This window comes from Megalops cyprinoides, chromosome 10, assembly GCF_013368585.1.
Source record: "Megalops cyprinoides isolate fMegCyp1 chromosome 10, fMegCyp1.pri, whole genome shotgun sequence".
Taxonomy (NCBI): Eukaryota; Metazoa; Chordata; class Actinopteri; order Elopiformes; family Megalopidae; genus Megalops; species Megalops cyprinoides.
Window position 1 is genome coordinate 27,358,600 of NC_050592.1, and position 19,040 is coordinate 27,377,639.

Consider the following 19,040-nt stretch of genomic DNA (forward strand, 5'->3'; position numbering starts at 1 on the left):
CTCAAAGTTAAGCATGATGGCCACAGTGGTCTGACAGAATCTGGGCCTCATTCAGAAAGTAGCTGTCGATCAGTGTACTTCTTTACATCACTTCTTTGGTATTAATGAGCCGTCTGAAGTATGCTTTTCAACTTCCAGTAGTATCCAACCATGCACTGTAATTTTCCAGTAATATTCTGGTAATTTCCCTGTGGGTTCTCAACGTATATAGGTACACCAGCCAACCTGATGTCAGACCGATTCTGGTCTGGCCAAATAGCACTCACATGACTTGATAAAGGGTAGAATTCCTTGTACATTAAAATTTAACCTTCACTTTCAATAACACATTTTCACAGCATTGGTACTTGCTATCACTGCAAATATTTTTGTTACATTTAAAAATGACAGAGATGTTGAGTAAGTAAGAAAAAGGTAATTTAATCTGATGTGCAAACTTTAATGTAGGTGAAACCACAACGCGTACCATTTTAATCCCTTCCAGAATCACAGTCAAAAGAGTTATGAGAAGCCCTGCATGTATAGATGCATTAGGTTCAGTATTTTTAAAGACACTCTGCAACAATATAGATTTAAATCTGAGTTAAGCGAGCAAATAACAAACTGATTAGTTATTCTGTGCCCTACATTTCATTCAAGTTTTCAATCTATAGTTAGGAATTTCCAAAATATATCATTTACAACATCTGTAGGAATTCCAGTGCAAGGTGACTTCACAGTTTACTGTCGACAGAAGGCACCAGTTCCACCACCACCTTCCCGAGGTTTTTACCACTGTACATGTGGTCGACGGCACGGAACACAGATTCCAACCCCGCAAACTTTCCTCCATCAGCCATCTCCCCCAAGTCCACCTCGCAGGTTAGCTCTCCTCTGGCGCACATCTGCAGCATGCTCCCCATGGCGTCCCTGTAATCGGACAGGAAGTGAGGGAGGAAGAACCCGCGCACGCTGGCTGACTTCTGCAGCAGTTTGGCGGGAAGCGTCCCGGCCCTCACGGGCTGGAGCCCGGACGCTGTCTGGTACCCCGAGATGAAGCCGATGACGATCAGCCGGCCCTTTTTGGCCAGGCAGTTGACCGCCGTGTCGAAGATGCTGCCCCCGACCGACTCGTAAACCACGTCCACCCCGCCTGGGTACTCTTTTCGCAGGACTCCGGCCAGGTCTTCGGCCTTGTAGTTGATTGGCCGGTCGCAGCCGAGCGTCTTCAGGAACCCGGCCTTCTCGTCCGAGGAGCAGGTCCCTACCACGTGGCACTCGGCCATCTTGGCGAACTGGACGGCAAACTGCCCAGTGCCGCCCGCCGCGGCCGTCACCAGGACGGTTTCGCCCTTCGTCAGGTTGCCGAGTCTCTTCAGGGCAATGTAAGCTGTGGCTCCACTCACCAGGAGGGTCAGGAACTGCGGCTTGGCTGATGGCACGGGGACAACCTTTTTGGCGGGGACTACTGTGTACTCGGCGAATGCTCCTTCACCAAAATAGGCCACAGTTTCGCCCACTGTAAATTTGGCGCTGGCGCTTAGACCCAACCCCACAATCTCGCCAATGCCCTCGAACCCTGCGTCGAAAGGTGGCTTGACGGAGGGGTCGTACCGACCGGCTGAGTAATTGATATCAGATGCATTGATGCCAACAAATCTAGAAGGACAGAAAAATAATTCAAATTCACATGCTAACATATGAAGGTGTGACAAATTATCACATAGCCTGAGCAAACTGTGACATGGAATATAATTGACAGTTTAAAAGGCTTTATTGCAAGCACAAAAAATCAGCTACTGACACAATTATTGTTTATGAAATTTTAGATCTTGACATGCATATTGATAGAAACATTTGGATGGTGTCCTGAATTAAATCAATTACAAGCAATTTGGATAATTACACGTTTGTTGTTTGCTGCATGAAAGCTCTCCTTCAAAGTGAAGCACTTGTAAACGTCTTAGTCTAAAACTCAAAATTTCAGCCCCTATCTTCCAGCAATACCCGCCACATCAGGACTCAGACAATTCAATTTTCAGACATTTCAATTCTGATTCCTTTTCTCTCAAAAATTTCTGATGAAATTGACACAAAGGGGTTGCATCCACACAAAAATTACTGTTTACACAGACACTTAAGTACAAAATGTGCTTTTTAATCCTGCATGTTTTCCTCCCTGGAGATTTTCCTGAAAGATGTTTTCCCCTCAGTGGTTTTGTTGGATAAAAATATATGTATTAAAATGTGTATAAATAAATTTTAAGAAATGTCTGTCTTCCAGAATCCGTGCTGTGACTCATCTCTGTGAATGACACACAGGCGGCTTAAATACAGAAAGTGACAGCCAGTTTTCACTGTAATTAAAATATTGCAATTAAGCCAGTGGAAATTTCATAGGATTAATGCTTGCTGAATCATTCTTTTCTGCGCTACATTCAATTAAAATATTAATGTAGATATATTTTAGCACTCTACGGTATCTCTGAATAAGCATTTCAAACTGTACTATAGACATGACGATCAGGCCCTATAATTTTTGGAAATAGATTTCTAGCAAGAAGAACAGTTTTAAGACACAACAACAGATATAAACATCTGCCTACCTTGATTTTTTAAGTGAGTTTAGAAATGAGAGTGGCGTGGTTTAAAATATGTTTATTCTGAATTTCAGAGAGGCTATTCCAAACAGGTTTTATGAATGTGTTTAGCTATTCGATTAGTTCAGAAAAAAAAATATGTATAGCAGCCTACATATGCCTGAGCAGGAAAACCTACTACTAGAAAAGATGTCTCCCGATTCCTATAGGTCCAACAGAACACAGGGGTGATTCAAGCCAACACAAAGAGACACTGAAATCTTTGCCTCTAAGTGAACGTATGTTGAATGAATGAACAAATGAATCAGGCAAGGTGGTGATAAAAGTGTGGCAAACATTCTCTTTTTCAGCCATGAAAAAGTACTGCATTGAGCTTGTGCAAGAAGGCCTAGTAGTTGCTCTTTTTGTACATGCCTTTGAATTTTAAATTCTGAGGAAACAAAAAATATAACTGTCCTGAAAAGATTCAGATTTTAGTATGCAGACAAGCATATATATCATATCTTCTATCAAAACCTTGTCTTTATTCTATAATTATGCACAACTCCTTTGATCCTCTCCCTTATCCCCTTAGCATGCTTTACAACACAGCACACAGCCTACCTTAGCCAAAGAGTTACAAATCGGTTCTAACATTGGTCTACTCTGCTCTGATTGAATTGTTGATGAAAGTTGCCCATATAATACTCCCTTCATCAGTCAGGCGGATGTTAGCCAACAAACCAGCCTCCGTGCGTGTATGTGCGTGTGCAGATCCTCTTACAACTACCAATCACTTTGGTTTTTTAAATATAAAATGTTTAAAATATTCTCAACCTGCAGCCTAGGAACTAAACCCTTACTTTGCCTCAGAATGATCTGCGAATCTCTTATTAACGAAAAAATTCTCAAACAAAACGTGACATCTCTCAATATACCTGCAATTCACGTTACAATACTAAGATAAAGTGTTAAGAAACGTCCAAAGCGGCAAGCAGGCGACACGATCAAGCCAAAACAGTGCACGGTCCAGACTTAATTTAATACAGCCATAATTAAGAAAAAATCGTTATGCATTCTATCCAACTAGAGCCATTCAAAGGCCCTACGAAACAAGTGATCTTATTCATTCATAGCTCATACATAAAACTTCATATAGAGGTAAAGAACGGTAGCTATATGGTATTAGAAACAGGCAGAAATCCCACCCACTGGATTGGAGTCACATAAACGGAAGAAGGAAAAAAAAGATAAATGACGATGACAAGATTGATATGATCATTATTGTGAGGTCTACTTTAATTACAAAGTAAAAAAGAAGAAAAAGTTGGGATTGAGGTCGCTGCCATGTCGAATATATGGACAGAACTCACCTAATTCATTGAAAACTATAACACTTCTCTTAATATGAGTTTTTGCTGCACATACTAGGTTTAAGGAGAGTAATGTACACAGACTACAGAAATATGCGGTCAAAAGCCTGACACAGAAATATTTCCTAAATGTTCTGATTAAGAAGTATAGGCATATCGTCTACATTTCCTTTGTAAGTCTCCTGAAACAACAACAACAAAAAGTTAAAAACGCCCACACAACTCCCAAAAGGTGAAATAAAGGTTACACCAATTTGTAACACCGTGTTGCGCTTTTTCATGAGACCGCGAGGTTGGATTTCACTCGTTTTAATTGCTATAACGATTTAATCCTTAGGATTCCTAAATAAAGCGGATTTACATTTAGTCTCACTAATTTTATGGTAATTTCTAATCCTTCGAATTTCTTGGAAGACAAATTATCTTATTAAAATATACACCGGAATTAGGGTGCAAGTCATCTCGTTTTTACAGTGCCCAAAATTGCTGAAGCCTACATATTTTGATTTGTCATACTTAAGCCACCTTATACGACAATGACAATAATTAATAATGATAACAACAATAATCGAAACCCTGTACTTTGTTAAAAGATGCATTTAAATACAGGTATGGCAAGCCACTTTCACCTCTCCTTCGGGTAGTGTTACATGAACGGCTGAAGTATGCTCAAAACGAGGTGAAAGACCTCTACATATGTATCTTAAAACAGTGAGATAATGTGTTGGAAAAAAAAAGATTATCAAAATAAGATAAACAATTGAGTCTAGCGGATGCACTCATATGATGAAACGAAACCAGCATCAGAAGCTACCGAAATTTAGAAAAAAAAAATTAAACCACGCATCTCTTGAAAAAAAAAAAAAGACCCTTAACATTTATGACACCATACATTAATGAGGGTATAAGCAAACTGGGAAGAATTGCATGATAGCCTTATGATAATTAGATACTGAAAAAATCCACAATGAAATACCCTTATGCAAGGTTAATGAACCTAGCATGTGTTGGATGTTGCCAGAGCTCGTATGCAAAGCAGAGCAATATCTCAATCTCTTGTGTGCTTCTCAGTGACTTTCTGAATGCAGGTTAGTGACGTAAGGGAGACAGGGTGCAAAATGCAGAGCTCGACTGATAGACAGATGTTGGGGCGGAATTTAGGGATTTTTCCACACTCTTCGCTCGCCTCCAAAATGCACTCAGCATAATGATCGGTTTGATTGCAACAATCTATAACTTGTGAATGTGGCTGCGCTAAAAAGGTAAGGAAATACCCCAGATAGCAATAACACCAACTCTCTGTATAGACAGCAGCAGTGTTATAGTGTTACGGCAGACTGCACTATGAAATCTGGAAACAGTAGAGTTCAGTAGAAATCGTTATTATTTTCATGATTTCACCATCTGACTGTTCATAATCTGAAAGAAAACCTTCCGAACGATATTGTTGACACCCATACACACACGCGCGCGCGCACACACACACATACAGCTATCTAGCCATCGTGGAGCACTCACCGATTTCTAATGAGCAAGTCCCCATCCCCAGGAGTCGGAACTGGAGCGATTTGCAAGGAAACAGCGTCCCTGAAATTTTGGCTTAGTCTCGTCACGACAAGCTTTTTCATGGAGCTAGGTATCGAGGAACCTTTAAAATCCATGAAGTGGGTGGAGTAGGAGAGGTCTATTATGGAACGGCGTGGGACTGCTACAAAATGCGATCCAAAAACAGCTTTTCTCACACCGCGTCCCCCGCCGAGTGTTAGAAACACCTTCCTACTATAACTGGCTAAAAATGAGGTGGACATTGCACCGAGAGGGGGGAAGCAAGACAAAGTTCACGGACACTGGTTGTGCATTGGTTGCATTTAGCTGGCTGCCTCTAGTTACACGGAGGTTTTAGGTTTTTTATTTTATTTAAGTTGGAACACTGCTTCTCATACAGATTATTGACTCAAATCGTATTATTATAAACAACTATTAAATGTATGGATACTCGCAGTTCACGGCAGTGAAGGCTACAACCTCTGTCACAACGAACTTGCTTTATGGAGTCCCTCCCTTTCCTGTGCGAAGGTTCACTTCCTAGTAAGGTGAAACGAATCAATCTGTAGTTTCAAACATCCTTCAACAAGGGTGGATATGGGACAGCAGAATTGCTTGGGAAGTATCGTTGGAGCACACTGAATTAATAGTGGACATTTTAAAAGTACAGATAGTCCGCGTGTATGTATTAGTTTATATATAGGACAACAATTATACAAAAAACCTTCCCCGAGCACAGCAGTCAGGTCCACGCAGCGTCGAGGATCCACAGATATTTTTACAGACCAATCCACACACATTTCTAAGCTTGCGGCTTCGTTGACCGGACAATTCAAAGTGCTGTGTGAGACTAGGTTACATGGAGAAGGAAAACACAATGTTAGACACATTAATGAAAACTAAGAAACGTAACTACTGTTATTAAACACTTTTAAATGTGTGTGGGGGGTAGTCTTCGCACTAAGCTTTTATCAACATAAAGCTACTAACATTGTGTGGGATAAGTGAAAGGCTAGTTATCTACCTCACACGTACACTTGACACTTGCACTTGAACGTGTGGTATAATTCAAGAATAACAAGGTAAACGTATCACATTCTCACATTAAGTTAACTTTGGCCAAGGTGTTTATTATTATTATTATTATTATCATCATAATCAATAGTGTAACGGTTCATGTTCCTTATATGGACAGGTTTTAAAGCGGCTCTGACGTTTCCAAGAATCGTTTTCCACACCAGTGATCCAAGGCTTCCTTTGTCAAGTCGTTCAGTTATAGGGAAAAAAAAAAGACAATTAAAAAGATTGACAGGTAGGCTTTACTGTCAGGGTGACGCTAGCAGCGAGGGGAGGAGTAAACGTGAAGCAGGAACAGCAACTCGATGTGTCTGTCTATCAGTTGAGACTGTCTGAAAACGCTTCTGGATCCCGAGCGTGCGTTACACTATTCGCCAAGTAGACGAGACCCCGGTCCACTCCCTGGAGTTTAAGCGAAGAGAAATTAGTTCATGTCGATATCAGGGCGAGAGTGTATGTGAGCGCATTGTTTGTTTCTCTCAGTTGCAGGCGTCGCACCACATCAAGCGCCCGCCTGCGCTTCAGATCAGCAGCGAAAATTATTTTTATGACTCTACGCCGAGCTACCCCACTCGCGGGAGGGGAGACAGAAAGTATTCACTGACGGCGAAGCTTCTTGAGGTGGCGTAGTGACTGACTGACATTAACCATCTAAATGCCTAAATGATCTTTCCTCTTGCCTTTCTTTCGATTTCAGAGGGGCAGCTTAAGGAGCGCTGGCACGGAAATACAATTTAAAAAGGTGTTCGATCGCTCTGGACGTGTTATCTTGCGTTAAAAAATCTGGGAAGAAGACGCTGCAAAGTATCACCGAAAGATCGTGATCTTTCCGATGGAAGCTGGGGGAGTGACTGAAAGTCAGCCTCGATGCCTGCCTCTCTTTTCTGCCATAAACTGATGTGCGGAGATGGTCCTTGATCAACATGCGAGGAGTTGGCGAAATTCATACGTCGTAGTGCTATCGCAGGGGCTTTTTATGTCGTTTTTCTTTTATTTTTTATTTTACCAATAGATATCATTCATAAAGGGACAAATTAAGCCTTGTTATTTCTGCGCTAGACTTCAGTTCAATTGAAGGAGTGAATTAACAACCGCATCACGAAAAGGAGTCCGATAGATCGAATAAAAGGCACTTAAAGAAACATTCAGAAAAAAATCAAGATTTTTTGTATTGTTTTCCACTCTTGATTGACCTTTAGTTTGGTTCCTGCATGAAAAGTCCCGTGGAAAGTCAAGGAAAGCAGTATGCCGCGGAGAAAGCAACAAGAACCGAGGCGATCCGCAGGTAAACCGAACAAACACATTTGGGGTAGCCTATTTCGTATTCTGACAAGCTTTACACAACTGGATGTCTTAATCACAAATTTGAATACTGTTACTGGCTAAATGCATGATTTAGTCATAGACCAGGGCGTATCGATGAAGGGAGAAATACCATTGTCTTTTGTTGAAATACATTCCAAATATTATAAATACATTCATTTAGAAACTGGGTGGGTAAAAGAGATTCTCTATTTGCCAATTTATTCTACAAACCGGAGCTTATGTTTCGAATGTTGGAGTACGCACACTCACAATTCTTTATGGTTTAATAATGGTTAGATGCACGTGTTTTTGCACATTTTGTACGCACTGTATATGTACGTTGTACATAATGATAGTAGCTTTCAGTTAACTGTGCAAATGAAAAGCTACAGCAGGAATGGAGGGCATTTCGGTTCATTGCGGTGTTAAATACAGAGTAAAAATAAATCACAGAATTAGAGAGAGTGGGGGAGAGGGAGAGAGAGAAAGAAAAACTAAGCGAAAACTGGCAGGGTCTGGATTTCTGTTTTATTAGAGGATTGCCATCCTTGATTTGATGCGTGATTGATCGCCTGTCATGTGGCGGCCTTTGATCTATTCATCCCTGATAAACATCAATAAATCACTCACCATGGAAACACACATGCTCTTGACAGCTGTAGCCGCTCAAAGGACAACTTTTTTCCCCGTCGTCTAAAAAAGAGAGAGGGGGAGAAAAAAAGTTTTAAGGGAGGAATATCCTTATCTCACAATCCAAAAGAGAGAGAGAATGAAAGAGACAGAGGGCTGGGAATGACCAAGCTTGTAAGGATCAAGGAAGTATCTAAATTTCAATTATTGAGGGCATGTGAATTTTATCAGAGATTTAGGCTATGCATTTCGGATCTTAAGTGTGTCCATTCACCTGTCTTCAAGTGTGTGACGTTCATTTACATTTTCACATAAGTGAAAATATAAGTTAATATATAGTTTTCACATTGCAATATAAAATGTGAATGGCAATATTGATAACTAGGTTTTAAGTCTAGGCAAACAAGGTAACAAGGTTGAGGTCTAGCGATTTGGACTTAAGAGGTTTTTTTTTCCCCAACTCTCAACAAATGTAAATGACTGACAGGGATTTCTACCTCTGTGCTAATGAGGCTCTCTCTTTGAAGTTAGGCCTTAACAACTGCAGCGAACAAAAGACAGTTCTAGAATTTTAAACAGATTTTGAAATATGAGGTGCAAAGCAGACTAAACAGGAGTCAAGGCACAGAAGTCTTTGAACTCTACGGGTTTATAATTTTTAATACTCATTGGCCACGGATAGTGTGAACCGAGTGTGAACAGAATTCAAGTGCTATGTTTTTGTTCTTACACTCTGTTAAAATGTGTCAGCCAGTTAAAAAAAAACAAACAAACAAAAAAAACCCAAATAAATAAATAACCGTAGAAAAAGAAAAATGGTCGCGCTGCTTCTAGCTCTTACCCTCTGAAAATGGTTTTACCATGTTTTTTCTGTTCGTAAAATCCAGGGAAGTTGACAGAAGCATGATGGTGCATGGTAATCTGTCCTGGCACCCCAAACACAAAAAAACAAGCCATCAAGGCGACTTTTGCCCCAGCCCCCACACCCCCATCAATATTGATTTAATTGTCTCTCTTTTGACAGGCATATACTTCATTGGCTTTAATGGTCAATCAAAGGCTGGCAGACGCAGCGCTCCCATTCTTTACCCTACACGACATTTGGCATTCTTTATCAAAACACTGCAATAAGTGACGTCTGAAAAGGGCCCACGGAACTGACTCGTCTGCTTTTAAAGATTAAAAAAACAAGTCTGGGGAGCGCCATACAGAAGCAGGTGAAATGCTTGGGGTGGTGGTGGAGGGGCGTCTAAGAGAATAGGTGACATTGAGGGCCGGGATGAGTCAGAAAATACAAGTCACTCGGATCAAATCCGAGTGCCACCCCTAGAGGAACAAGCCAAGGGACCTTTGAGTTTATAACGGGTCTGTGTTTGCAGAGGTGGTGCAGAGGTGAGGCCGTTCCACTGAGCAACGGTGGCGCCTCTGTGCAGTGCACACAGTTTATTGGATTTGTTTATTTTATTTTAGCGGTGCATCCAGATCTGTGGCGGATACACGCAGTTGAAATTCTGTTGCGTGTGTGTTAGGTCGTCATTTGAGTGTCCCTGGCTGTTGTGTGTTACGGTCGTTTGTTTTTGAGCAGAAGCTTTTTTTTCCCCGAATGGGCCTTTCGGGCTGAATATTTGCTCCTCACCGGGGTCAAAACAATGCGAGAGCCTGTGCTGCCCCCCCCCCCGTACGTGTGTCTGTCTGTAAGCTGGACATTTGGCAGGGAGCATACTGGCTGATTTGCAGCAGAGTGACGGTAGCTCAATTTGATGAGGACAGGAAAAGAGAAGGAAAAAAAAAAAAAAAAAGAAAGTCGTCTTTCGTTAATCCCGACTCTGCCTCTCGAGTCATTGGAGAGAACGACCCCTTCCTGGCGAGGAGGCTTCTTAATTATCAGAGAAAAAGGTAAAGTCGTTTTGCTGGCTTCATTAGGAGGCCCCTAATTATCTGTAAACCTGATGGATTCGTGACAGGCCTAACGATTAATGCTGACAAATTCAGTAAGGTGTCAAGTTCGCAGCTGCTTTGATGTAATCAACTTGATATTATACAGTCCCCGTTGCCCGTAGTGCAGTATTAACTCAATTTGCTGGTGCAGGTGACAAATGGACTTTGCTACCTGACTAATCATGTCACCGAGACAATGCTGCCTAATGACCTCGGTAATCCGTGCTTTTAACGGCGCAGAAAAGCAGAGACCCAGAGAACAAAATAAGATGAGGCATCACATATTATTCCCCCTGCTCTCCATGGCCATGCATTTTCTTGCCGATTTTATATAAATGTAGTTGCAGCTATGATGTTGCATGCAAGAAATATATTAAATATTCGAATGTACTTTTAAACTAAGTATTCTGCTATACAGAAATCAAGCACAACAAGCATGACATTGTCACAAAATTCAAGCATTTTTTATTTATGCAAATTGCATCCTATGCAAAACTCAAATGTTTGCGTTACCTAGATGTAGTATTTTTTTCAACAGGCCTGATAGTTTGTCCTTGCAAATTTGCTTCAACATGACACAATGGAGTAAAAAAATTCATCACTAAGATAAGGTAGGGTACAACTTTTTTTGATTATGAAGCACATCAGAGACATGAAAATTGATTTTCTCCATTGATTTTTATGACTCACATGGAGAAAAACATTCATTTGGAGTTGTGAACTACGCTGATGACCCCAAATTCACTGCTCTGAATCCCCAGGGTAGCTAAGATTACACAGCGACCTTTGAGTTGGTTTGTTGGTGGTGCCGTTACATGATATTCCTAACTGTAAGTAATCACCTAGCTTGGAATCATGTATAAAACCTTTAATTACATGCCAGCGAACCACATATAGAGAGGAAGTTTCCGGCATTTTTCCCTGTGGAAACGAACAAATTAGAGTAATGCGGCTTTTGTGCAGGCCTGTCGAGCCTTAGGTTGAATTTGTGTTTTTTGTCGGCGTTTCATCTTCTACATTGTGACAAAGTTATAGCGTTGTGTTTTTTTTTTTTTTTTGTGAACATTCAACAATGGTTTTAATAGATAGAAACTGGTGGTATATATAACACCTAAGAAAACCGCAGTTGTTTCACTGCAGTCACTTCTATCTTTGTTTTGAGAATACATATCAAAACAGGAGAGGTCACGTTTCGGTAGCCATAGAACGTCCGCCGAGGCCTGCAGATGGTACTGTTATTTATCACCACCTTGCTTTTGCGTCCTCTTCCCCATAGCCATTTCAGAAGTGTGAGGTGGAGCGAGCAAGCAGTTAATTTCCTTTTCACACAGTATCAGAAATTTTTTGCTGGCGTAGCATTTAGTCACATAATAAGGATGGGACAGCGAGAGAATGGGAACGCTTTCGCGGGAGAATGCGTGGACTTGTGAGATCAAACGATCCCGCGAATGGCGCCGAGCCGGAGCCGTTAGCAGATTGAAGCGTTCCTGTGTCTCTGCCTACAGCGGGTCTCAGAGTGCTCAATGCCTGCATCTACAGAATCCTTTCGGCATTTAGACACACTCTTAAGCCCGCCTGAAAACAAGGGTAGTCCTACTTTTTTAATGAGTGCATGTGAGCTATTCTAAATATGATCAACATTTTAATGATTCAGTTTATAATCATTAGACGTAGTGGTTTTAAAGTTTTCTTTTCTTCATTTTTTTTTTTTTACTTATTTTTTTTTTCTGAAAATTTTCTCTTGAAATACCGTCTCAGAAAATAACCCCGTTTGTGTGTGGTAACAGTAGCCCCTCTTTTGTGTGTAGGGTATGCTAATTGTGGTGCTTGTATCATTAACAGGTGACATTGATCAGTTTAGTCGATAGTCAGGTTTGTTCTCATAGTGTAAAACTAATAGCTGAATTTGCATTTGGGAATTGCGCCAGTTGCCTATTGGAAATCAAAGAGCAGGCATGCACCTCTCTCCCCTTAATGCAAGTCCCATAACCTCTGCGCTGCATTTGGGGGGGGGGGTTGGGGGGGACAAATGAAGAACGAACAGTGGCTTTATGGGGCAGAATAGATCTAAATGAAAACATGCTCTTCATTTTCACCGTTTTGTTGTCCGTGTGGGGAGTGTCGTGCTCTCGTGGGGACTGAGCACAGTAGCGTAGGGCTATGGTGAAAAATGGCTCTGGCTTAAATGAGGGGTTTATTCGATCAGGACCGCTTCCAGTTTGACGTAAAACCTAGTAAACCAAGAAAAGCCTTTGCTGTCTACACATTCGCACAAACACTGACCCCCCCTTCCTCACACACACACACACACACACACACACACACACTGTACACGCACTTGCACTCGCTCACCCACACACACTCTCCTCTCTCTTACATGTTTGCCTATGCCTGGTCATTCTCTCTAAGCTGCCCCCAGGGCTGCTGCCATCAGTAGCGTGCCACCATTTCTCCCAGCTTCACACAGGAGAGGCAAACAAACAAACACAAAAAAAGCAGCTAGCATGCCACAGTGGGAGGTCAGGGTGGGGGCGGTGGAGGATGATGGGAAATCACATCGTCCGAGTAGCCAGATGTGTGTGTGTGTTTTTTTTTTTTTTTTCCCTCTTCTCTTCTCGGTAGTAGATTTTCTTAACCAATTTCCCTCAATGACTCAGGGAACAAACAAAGATTTGAAAAAAAAGACCCACAGCCTCCTGAGGTATTCAGTAGGGCATATGACTGCGTTATGTGGTTGTGGTGAACTGTGGGGTTGGCTTTTCCCCTGTGCAAAGTCAGGTTTTTTTTTCGGTGTCCGATTCACAGATGAGTCCTGATGTCAACAGATAACCACAGAAACTGTGTCGCCGGACCGCGCTGCTCAATTTACACTGACCTCGTTTTACTGTCAGATGTAGATTTTTTTTCACTGTTTTTTGATTGTTTTGTTCTAGAAAAAATCCTACCACTTCCTTCCATAAAGAAAACAGGATGAATGCAAATGCTGCAGCATCACTGTTATCAGTCATTTGTTTTGCCGTATTACAGTAATACAGGAAGTCATTTGATCATTTATTTATATTGTCAAAATAAGACACTAATGCTCCAGTGACAATTAGATCACAATCCTTTTATTTATCTTATTTTAATTGGATTCATTAGAATGTACAAATGTACTCCTTGAATTACAATATGGAATGGGTTTTCTTTTTTTTTTTTTTGATTACCATCATATTTGCAAAAGCAGCTGTATAGAGTTGGAACAAGGATTGAAGACCAAAATTTAACACGCTCCATTCATGAATTAAAGATGAGCAATTACTGAATATTTTGTTTAATAAGTCTGCTAATTCCCCAGCACCTAAAACACATCATTTAATGTAGCTATCACGTTAGTCGGGAGCGATGAACATGAAACAATAGGCGCGTCCTTTGATGTCGGCACGCAAATAAACAAGCAACAGCAACAACCGCAAGACAGGGAACGACATATCCTGGGACCAAAACTCACTCCTCCCCTCCTTCGCGTTCCATGTTGTCTGTGTGGTTGCAGTCGCAACGATGTCAAACGAGAAGAGAAAATAGGGGAAGGGGAAAAACGAAAGCCGATAACTTCAGGGACTTTTTTCCTTTTCACTTTCACTCCCTTATAGAAAACCGTAGGTAGATTAGACGCTGGGAAGGGGGCTTGGGGAGGAGGGAGTAGGTTGGGTGGGGGGTGGGGGGGGGGCTGTTGGTGGGAAGGATATTAAAACTGACAGATGACCAGGACGAGGGACAAATTCTCCTGCAGCAGCTGTGACTTGAGCCATTATCTTGACAGGTGTCAATTAAGAATTACTGCCTGCTGGAGTCATCTTTCCAGCCCAGCTGTCTGCAGCGCGAAAGAAATAACACTTTACCCTTGTCACTTTGTTAGTTCTTAGCTATAGCCCCCGAAATAAGCGCCGGTGCGCTAATCGATAAGCGGTGTATTAGCAATTATTTTGCACGTTGATTTATGAAGGGGAATGACTCCCGACCGTGCTGTTATTAGCCTCTGATTAGATGTGCCCGCGCCCTTCGGTCGCCGGGTGGATGTATGTTCCCTGGGAGGCCGAGGGGGTCCAGAACAATCTCCTGCCAGATTCCGCCGGCGCTCTCGGCCGCTCCATCACGGTGCGCCGCTAACGAGACAGGCCTCCCTTGTCCGAGAGGGGGGCAGGCCCCTCACATCTACCGGGGCGGTGTGGCGCACAGAGCTAGAGAGTGGAGGAAACAGTGTTCAGCTCGGGGACGAACCTCTGGTATACAGTTTAGTTTTGAAAAACAAAAAAAAAGAAAGAAAGGTTGAGGGTAGGGGTTATGGGGGGAGTGGTGCTTGTGAAAGAGAGAAAGGCAACAGTATTGTTGAATTGCCCTTGGATGCCAGGATGGAAATAGCCCTTCTTTGAAGCAGTTGATGCGCTGTGTCACTGTGCGTCTGTGTATAAATGTGCAATTTCAGTGATCCGTCAACAACAGAATACATATCTACACCTGCAAAACTTCACGCACTTTTTTTTTTTTTAAGAAGGTCATTTACTTTCCATGCAGTCAATATAAAATACGCAAAAGTGGAATACTTTGAATTTGTATGTGCGGCAGGTGTTTTGAACATTTTTTTAGCGTTGTAATGTGAGAGTGATTGTGCTTTTAAAAAGAGGATGTTGCAAAAATTTGAGGAAAAATTAAATGAATTTATGACCTGAAACAGAACCAAAGTCAGCTATCACGAGTTACTTCCTACTGTATTTAGAAGTAAAGCCCATTCAAGTTACAGTGCACTGAACCTTGTTATGTACTGCGTTTTATGTCTTTATATCTGTGGCACAGGAAAAATGATGCGCCTTCCAGAGCCATCACACCTTTGTATGACTCAGATGCATAGCCTGTAAGGTTTACCTTTGGAACGGTCGCACCACATGCATAGGATAACTTTTGCTTTTTGCATTGCATTCTAAAAAGATTCTTTCAATAGGTCTCTGTTTAATTTCTGGAAGGGAAGAGATGGTCTCTTTGATGGATCTGTCTTCCACCTTGGCACGGACCTGTTTGGGAATTCCCGAGCAGCTCGACATAAGTCATAACAGTTGGGAGTGCGTTTTCTACTTTTGTTGTTCTTTTGGACGTATCAAAATGTTCTTACGTTTCTGCTCAGGAAACGAAAGAGCTGGAATTGGAAGTAGAGTGATGTTTTTTTTTTTTTTTTTGCAAGGGTGGCGATGGGGCTGATTTCTTTTGTCATCTGAAAATGTCAACAGCTTGCCTTCACCACTGAATGACAGTGGAGAAAAAGGGGTGTAGGGGTGTAGGGCGCCATTAATTTGTGACCAGTTTTTAAGTAACTGGTAACTTTCTGAAAAGCAACAAATGTTTTTTTTTTTTCTTTCTTCCCAATAAAATGTCGACAAAATGTTTTGGATTGTCTACAGAGGAAGCTGTTGCGCGTTGCCCCAAGCATTAGTGTGGAACGCTTTCTGTCTCTCCTTCTCTCCTTCTGTCTTTCCTTCCCTCTCTCTCAGCCTCTGTAATCTTACAGCTAATCTTCTATGTTTGAACTTGGATAGCTCTGGAAAGTGTAAAATTAGCAGAATTATCCCGTGCTTTGAATGCATGCCTCCCCTGAACACCCTGAAATTTAGCCATACATCTGTACACAAAGCTTTCCTGAGATTTTCCTGCATATATAAAAGGAAAAAAGGTTCTGTCATTTCATTTGTTCAGACGTAAATTAAGCACAGTGCACGAGTCGAGTAATGTTCTACCTTGGTTTCTTAAGTTAGCGATATCTACTGTAGATGTTTACCACCACCTCAGCAAATCGGAGGGAAAATTACATGATTTTCATCACTTACAAACTTCTACGTCTACGTGTCGGCTGCAGCCCCCGGGCCTGCTGTGGGAATTTCAATAAAAACACAAAAACGAAACAAAGCTGGGGGGTGGGGAGAAAGTCTCCCAAACTGTCTCCGCCCCGTGTTCCTTGCTGACCTGTGTGCAAGGGATGGCTCATTTGTTATCTCTGTTGCAAACGTGAGAGAAATATTTCCCTGCCTATGTAATGACATGTTGGCGGCGTTGAGGGAGGGAACGAGCGAGCTCATGTAACTGGACATGGTGGGTGGAGTGCTCTGGGGAAATGCTTTGCGTGATGAGCTTTCACTTCTGTGCCTGTCATAATAGTATTACTATTCATTTCATAATATTTTTCAAATAAATCATTAATGTCTATCTCTCTATCTATCTATCTACCTACCTATCTATTTAGCATACATACATGCATACATAGATACATATACATATAAAAATTAGACAAAACCATATGACTGAGGCCGTCTTGAAAGCATTGTTTTAGTAATTTACTGCGATAAGATCTAATGATCAAATTTTCTTTTTTTATGTCGATCATTATAGTTATTTTCACAGTATATAGCAGGGGGAAATCTCTTACTCTGAAAATTGGAATGAAAAGTAGCATATAGGAAGTGATGGTGACGGTAGATGGTAAGTTCTCCTCCTTAACCCCGAGTTTAAGTTTCACTCATCCTGTGTTTGTACGCTGCAGCTTAACCTGCTTTGAACAGGGAGAGATGAAGAACACCCGGATCAAAGGCGCACGGAACCGTCAAACCTAAATCTCAAATGGCCGCGCGTACATCACAGTATTACAGCGAGGTTTCAGAATGAAGCTGCATCGCAGATCTGTCCTTTGGTTCCTGCGAATCTCCGCTCTGAATCAGCGGGCTGGGCGAGCGGGCAGTTTCTCTGTCTCTCGCGGGTCAAACTAGTGTGTGACGGGACTGTCAGGCTCGACCCTTTGCTATACCCAGGCAAATAATCCCGGGCCAGTATCAGACTTTCTTATTTGTTTGTGCCTGTAATAAAAAAATGCATTGTGCAAAATGGGAAAATGAGATGGGGGACAGAAGCTAGATGAATCCCGGGATTAAATATTAACTCCACGCAGAAGACATGAGGCACTAGTTTACATATTGCCTGTGCAGAGGGAAGCAAAGTATCACTGTTGTTGTCGGTTAGTAACTTTAGGTATCTTGTCAAAATATTGAAAATGATCATGAGCTATTTTGAATGACTTGAGTGGGAGCTGTTTTGTATTTTTTTTGGGAGTGTTGTTAAAGGCCTGTAGGTTGTGGAAGAAGTTTGCTGTTTTGTTTGTTGCAGTGGAGGTGGTGTACATGCATGCTCGCGTGTCTGACTGAGGGAGCCGTTGTGATCGAGGCAGGGGGTTGTAACAGGACTGCGGAGCGTCCTTTAAACATGTTACAGTGTGGAAGCTTGCCTGTTCTTCTTTCGCTAGGGAAGTAGGCTACCTGGCAACAGAGATTAGCGAAGGTGTAGAGGGGTTATGATGGCTGCAGTCCTAATGTTGGTCTTTTCATATGAAGACTCTCATTCACAATGGCGGTTTGTCTGACAGGGTAGGACATCTTGAATTTGGTGACCTGTGTTGCATAATCTCTTAAAAAAAATTATTTATGAAAGAGGCCTTGATGTGCATTTTTTTTGTTTAGTTTTTCTGAAGTCATTTTTCCTGCGTGATTAGAAATGCCTGCATAGAACCACCAAATGGTAACAAGGCCCTCTCTGTTCGAAGCCATGAAGAGATCAGGTTTATTTATGAAATTTGGCAGAAGGAAACGTTTTGGCGCCTAATAAAATAACTTGCAGCATTTCAATGTGTGTGTGTGTGTGTGTGTGTGTGTGTGTGTGTGTGTGTGTGTGAGATTGTGTGTACATACAAAAATGTACATGTGTATGCATGTGTGTGTGTGTGTGTGTGTGTGAGAGATTGTGTGTACATACAAAAATGTACATGTGTATGCGTGTGTGTGTGTGTGTGTGTGTGTGTGTGTGTGTGTGTGTATCCATGAGTGTTTTACTACATTTAGTCCTCTTCCTTCAGTCAGCCCTGGGTCATGAAGATGGTAAAAATGTGCACCAATTCATCTAACGTGGGGGTTGGTGGGTCGGTGTGTGGGAGGGAGGGGGGGGGGGGTTTGGGGGCGGAGCGCAGGAACATCGCAAAAACCCACCATCCTGTGACTAAACACACCCCTTTTATGGCGTGTTGGTGCTAATAAAGGGGCTGCTTATTAGCAAGGCAGAGACCACGGCGCGGAGGAGGTCAGCTGTGACTGCCACTCATCAGTCACTCGTAATGATACTGTTCTCCTGCTTTCCAAGGGCTTCGGAGCAGAGTGCAGACCGAGCGGGGTCATCCAGAGTTCACGACCCCCAGGTGGCGGTTCCTCTCGCCCCCGATCCTCAAGGCCCCGGATCTTGCTTGTTTTCCTTTCTCCTCGTCCCTCCGCTTGTCTATTTGTCAAATGCCGTTTATCTTTCTGCGGCAAAACGACACCACCAAACATTGTTTTTTATTGCAGATGGAGATTCTCTAATGGTGATTTAAAGATGTGGACGCTGTTGTTTTGTTACAAAAGTAGAATATTCTACTCTGAAATGCAGGGTATTTTTCTTCTATTCTGATGCATTTATTTGCTGCTGTGTTTTATCAAGAACTTGTGAAGTTAATGTTTAGTAAATGAATACAAGGGAAAAAAATAGTTTTTGTTAAAAAAAAGCAAGCACACAG

The 19,040-nt window shown here is 42.0% G+C and overlaps 2 protein-coding genes across 2 annotated transcripts in view; one reads left to right on the forward strand and one right to left on the reverse strand.

Annotated features, from left to right (window-relative positions):
- Window positions 1-469: 469 nt before the first annotated feature.
- On the reverse strand, window positions 470-5,977 carry LOC118784363 (prostaglandin reductase 3-like). Its single transcript, XM_036538576.1, has 2 exons — window positions 5,450-5,977; window positions 470-1,638 (listed from the first exon to the last, which is right to left on the reverse strand). Exons 1-2 carry the CDS (start codon window positions 5,737-5,739, stop codon window positions 714-716), a joined length of 1,215 nt encoding a protein of 404 aa, XP_036394469.1. The 5' UTR covers window positions 5,740-5,977; the 3' UTR covers window positions 470-713.
- tshz1 (teashirt zinc finger homeobox 1) overlaps window positions 5,132-19,040 on the forward strand; it is a 41,961-nt gene continuing 28,052 nt past the window's right edge. Inside the window, exons 1-2 of the mRNA XM_036538574.1 lie at window positions 5,132-5,193; window positions 7,251-7,838. Coding sequence (XP_036394467.1) covers window positions 7,799-7,838 — 40 coding nt within the window. The 5' untranslated portion in view covers window positions 5,132-5,193; window positions 7,251-7,798. The remainder of the gene's footprint in view (window positions 5,194-7,250; window positions 7,839-19,040) is intronic.